Source organism: Corvus brachyrhynchos, unplaced genomic scaffold, assembly GCF_000691975.1.
Source record: "Corvus brachyrhynchos isolate BGI_N302 unplaced genomic scaffold, ASM69197v1 scaffold48, whole genome shotgun sequence".
In the NCBI taxonomy this organism is placed as follows: domain Eukaryota; kingdom Metazoa; phylum Chordata; class Aves; order Passeriformes; family Corvidae; genus Corvus; species Corvus brachyrhynchos.
The window spans coordinates 3,787,996-3,793,107 of NW_008240027.1; the positions used below are offsets into that span (position 1 = coordinate 3,787,996).

The 5,112-nt window shown below is 56.5% G+C and overlaps 1 protein-coding gene across 1 annotated transcript in view; it reads left to right on the forward strand.

Annotated features, from left to right (window-relative positions):
* LOC103621977 (selenoprotein Pb) overlaps positions 1-2,080 on the forward strand; it is a 3,191-nt gene extending 1,111 nt beyond the window's left edge. Inside the window, exons 3-5 of the mRNA XM_017743448.1 lie at positions 1-154; positions 292-427; positions 1,065-2,080. Coding sequence (XP_017598937.1) covers positions 1-154; positions 292-427; positions 1,065-1,310 — 536 coding nt within the window. The 3' untranslated portion in view covers positions 1,311-2,080. The remainder of the gene's footprint in view (positions 155-291; positions 428-1,064) is intronic.
* The last annotated feature ends 3,032 nt before the right edge of the window (positions 2,081-5,112 follow it).

Genomic DNA, 5,112 nt, shown 5'->3' on the forward strand with positions numbered 1-5,112 from the left:
TCGTCAACGAGAAGGCGCCGCTGTCCCGCGCCATGCTGCCGGAGCTGGAGCGCCATGCCCCGCCCGGCGTCCCCGTCTTCCAGCCGGAGCAGGAGGACCCTGACGTCTGGCAGGTCCTGAGGGGTGACAAGGACGACTTCCTTGTTTATGACCGGTGAGTGTCCCCCGACTCGCCTGAGGCTTTTCTGGGCATTACAGAGCGTTTGATGGGCTTCCAAAATCTCCCCTCATGGCTGGGCTGTGGGGACTCCAGTCCCCCATCTTGAGCCAGGCCATGGCTTCTCCCCTCAGGTGTGGCCGCCTGGCTTTCCACATCCAGTTGCCCTTCAGCTTCCTCCACTTCCCCTATGTGGAGGCAGCCATCCGCTCCAGCCACATCAAGGACTTCTGTGGCAACTGCTCCCTCTACCCCAACACTACCCAGGAGGTAAGAGCTGGAATGCTCGCTGGAGCTGGGATGCATTCTGTCCTCCGGCACTACACATCAGCAAAAACAATCTTATCTCCGTGTTGGGGAGGGGTTCCAGATTGGCAGCTGCCCTCGGCTGTGTTTGAGAGGGAAGGTGATGAAAGGTCTGGAATAAGGGCACGTAAATAGGTCAGAGCTTTCCAGTTGAAAAGGAATTGACTAAAGGGGTCATATACCAGGTCTGGGAATGCTAACTAGGACTGTTCTGATATAAGAAAGGGGCAGGCAGTGGATGCAGAGGTGGCAAGCTCAGAGCAGAGAAAAGGGTGTAGCTCTGAGCTTGGAAGGTGATTAGTCACTTCCCAGGAGAAAAATACATCCAGAAATACTAAATGCAAAGTCACTTTTCTGGACCATAGACAGCTTGAGCCAAGGGACACTGGTGTAGAGGCTTGTGCCCTGTGTGCTTCAGCCTCTCCTCTGCTCCCTGTGCCCTGGGTCAGGGCTGGAGAGCCTTTGCTCTGACCCACAGTTTTCTGTATGACGGATGCTGGTCTGCCTTCTTCCCAGCTCAGAGCTGTGCTCCCAGGCTTTCTGCAGGGCTCTGTGGGCATTCACATACCACACCAGTCCTTCCTTGTGTTACTTTCCTCAGGCTAACAGTACCACAGCGGGTCATGCAACCCCGAGCTCACCTCCTGAACACGAGGGGATGGAGTCAGAGACCCCCATCCACCAGCACAAGCCCCTCCATCCTCACCACCATGACGAGGTCAGCAGCAAGAGAGACACAAACCCAACTGAGGACCACAAACCTGCTACCCATGCTCACCACCACCATGGAGACCATGGCCAGCTCCATCACAAGGGGAAGAAGCAAAAGGAGGGGGATGAGCATTAAACCAGGCTGGGCAGCCTCGCAGAACCCAGTAGTGTGCAGACCACCCCAACTCACTTCACAGAGGCATGGAAGGACTTGCTTTGGGCTGCTGGTCACCAGCAGTGCTGGTTTAACAACTCCCTCCAGCATCCCTCGTGTGGGTTGCACTCCTATGCTGTGATAGGGATGGAAATTCCCCTTGGACCCTGCTCAGTGCTGCATTTTCAGCCCCATGGCTCAGTTCTGAGCCTTCCTCTTCCACTGCCTGCCTTTCTGTGCTCAATGAAGCCCGCTGTGCAAACCAGGAGGTCTCTGGTCACTGCTGGCTGACACTGCACAGAGCAGCAGGGTGGGGGTGGAGGGGCCAGAGCTGGGATGGGAGCAGCACTGCCGGCACTCTCTGCCCATCTAGACACCCATGGATGTCCTGGAATGCCTGGGTGTCCTGGCCAGTGAGCGAGGGGAAGGACAGTGTGTGCCCCGCAGGACGTGGTCCCAGGGGACTGAGGGCACGAGGAGCAGTGGCATGTCGCAGCTCCCCATGGTCCAAACCCTGTATCCCCACAGCTGTCACATCTTGGGCACCCCCCAGACCGGGCACATGGGTATGTGCAGTGGTGGTGGGTGGCCGCAAGATGGTGGCCTTGTCCCCTCTTGGAGACCCAGGGGCTGTATCCAATGGGCACAGCCCGAGGAGGACAGGGTGAGGATCCGGAGGTCTCTCCTGAGGGTAAGCGAGGTAGGAGGGCAGTGTGGATATCCGGAGTACGAATAAAACCTCTGTGAAGTGATCACTGCTCAGTCTGGCCTCTGCTGGGCCCAGAGAGGGCGGGGGTCTTGCTCAGCACTGGGCTGTGCTCTGGGCACAGGGAGGGACACAGGGCTGATGTAGACCCCATGATGCAGCAGCTGGTGATGATTTACATCCCCTGAGCAGGAGCTGGAGGCAAAGGGGTTGAAAACCGAAGAGACCCCATCTCTTCCTATCTTCTGGCTGCCTCCCAGGATGGGAGCCCAGGACATTAACACTGTGCTGCTTGGAGGATGTTTGGCTCAGCACCTCCATGCCTGGCTTGTGGGTGTGATGTTGGGGTGCCTGCCCCAAGCTGCTGCTTGTTCCCACATGCAGTCCAAAGTCACCATGGGCATCTTGTCCCCAGTGCCCAGACCAGTCCCCACTGCAGGCACATCGTGGGGCTTCCCCAGCCCTCAGGCAGGTGGGTGCTGTTTCCCTGACAGGCAGTCATGCCTGCCTGCAGCTTGGGGTGCCCCAGGCCTGTCTCTTCCCTTTACTCCAGCTCCATCCATCATCCCACACTGCCCCACTCAACACCTCTCTAGGCCCCACTGCCTGAGTGGGGAGCAAAGAGATGTTTTTCTGCTCAGTGTTACATGGTGGTGTGTCCTGCTGCTGGATTTCTGCACCCTGTCTCTGATGGAGGATGCTCTGCACCGCGACTGGGACAGGAACCAGGGTGAAAAGAAGCTCTTCCTCATGGGGATGAGAACAATGGGATCAGATGTGTCTTTCTCACCAGCCAGGGTCTCCCACGGGGTGCTGGCTTGAGACCCTGCTCCCCCTCCTCCATCTCTCCTCCCCCTGGCTCCTCTACCTGCTCCCAGTAGCCTGCAAGGGCACCTCTGTCTGCTGCTCCTGCCATCAATATTGAGGTTATCTTTTTCTTCTGGCAGCTGCTGTAATTGAAACAAAGCAGGCCGGGCCTCACGGGCTCGGCTCCTCTCGCTCATTTTGCCGGTGCTGCTGAGACAACTAATTCATCTTATCGATGCATGGTTGGCCTCTTTTCCACCAGATCCAGGCAGAGCAGGCTCCCAGCCACAGCTGGTAGGAGCAGGCTGTGTTCCTGTGGCGTGCTGCTGGGTGCTGCTCTTATCCAGCCTCTGGTCCTTGGCTTGCTTTAGCTGGGTGCTGGCCACCAGCAGGAGATGCCAAAGGAGCCAGTCGGGGGAAGAGGTGCAGACTGGAAGGATGGTGATGACTTTTGTCTCTTTCTTTGGCCTTCTGATGCATTATCAACACTTGTGTTAAATTCCACATCCTTTCCTTGTGCAGCTCCTAAAGGAGGTGCAGGAGTGCCAAGGAAGTGACAGGTAATGAGTGGGGCATATATGGATTTGCACTCCCTCACTGATGACCAGTTCTGCCACTCGCCGTGGCAGAGAGAGGGATCCCATCTGGTGCTGGGTGTGTAGTCCAGTGCAACAGCTACCATTTGATCACCTCCCAGCAGACAAATTTCTGGCCCTGAAAGCTTGGGTGGGCATTTTGCTGTGGGTAGAGACATTGAGGTGTGGGAAAGAGCTGTGACATCGTTTGGGTGAAGTCCTACATGACTGAGTAGTGGCAAAGGTTTAGAGTGAAGCTGATGCTATTCCACATATTGTTATCCAAAGACTTGAAGGGTTTGGGGTTCCGTGCTTGGGGCCCCTGTGGCATCATTCACCCCTGAAAGCTGCTAGAAACCTGTAGCTCTGCAAATCCTGTGTCAGTGTCTGTACTCCTGAGACGCTGAGGGAGAGCTTTGCTCTGGGTGGAGTGGAGAAGAGGTGTTTTGGGGGAGGAAACAGGCTCTCTACATCACCGATGTCTTGGAGAATGATGGTGTTAGTAGAGTCAGAGAGCTTCAAGGAATCCTCACCTGTTGGGGGGCTGGCTCAGCTGGGGGGTCAAGGGCCAGAAACAAGGGCTGGCTTCAGGTCCTGACAGTGCCATTCCTCGGTACCCTGTTATCTGTGGCTGTGCCACCACCCTGGAGGAGGGTGCACCATGGTACCCTGGTACCCGTGTCTGTGCCACCATCCTGGAGGAGGACAGATGCCAGTTTCACATCACATGAAGCCTTGGCCCTATGTGCTGCTCCTGCTGAGGGCCAGGCAGATCCTCTCAGGAAAGGAGGAACAGCCAGTCCTAATGTCAACAGAGGCCTCTTGTGCAGCGATGCTGTGTCAAGAAGAGGAATGGGTCCCTCCTCCTCCGCCCATTCATCTGGCAGCCGGGGTTGGCGTGCTGCCAAGCCAGGCTGCTTTGGAAACATTTCATTGAGGAGGCAGCTGAGCCTAGGAAAACAGAATGAAAATATACAGAGGGATCACTGTTGTTAGGCAAAATAAATGCAGGCGGCTGCATTTCTGTCCCCCAAGTCCAGCCCAGCTGGGCCCCTCTGGCTTCTATGGGGTCAGGGTGGCTGCTGCTGCCTGGAGATGGCAGCCATCTATCTCCATTGTGGCTTAGGAGCTGGGGAATGAGGCTTGGAGAGGTCATCTGTGGCTTTGGCCAACTTGCTGATGACCCTGGTGAAGAGGCCCAGACTCATCTTGGTGTAGCATTGCCCAAGGAGATGGGACAGAGCAGAGAAACAGCAGCAGGGATGAGCCAGCAGCAGTGACTAGTGGTCCCTGCATGGCCACCAGTGCAGGGGGGTCGATGGAAGCGATGCAGGGGCTGCAGAGGTGAGTCAGATTTTGGCCATGTTCATTCCCATCTCCCTCTTCAGCATCAACCATGGGACCAGGCTGGGCAGGAGGCCCCCCAGCAGGACAGAGTCCATTCCCTGGGTTTTCAAAGCCCAGATGCTTGGCATGCCCCATCTTCTGTCTGCTGGCAGAGGGAGAGCAGAGTCATCCCAAAGCAGTCCCCAGGGACAGAGGGGGGAGGTGCCTCTCTGACATCTGAGCAAAGCTGCGTACAACAGGTTTGCCTCTCTTGTTGTTTCCTTCTATATTCTCTCTCCTTCCTCCGAAGGCCTTCAAGCCACTCCATGGCCATTTGATGACCTATGAGAGACCCATCCCAGCTCTTTCC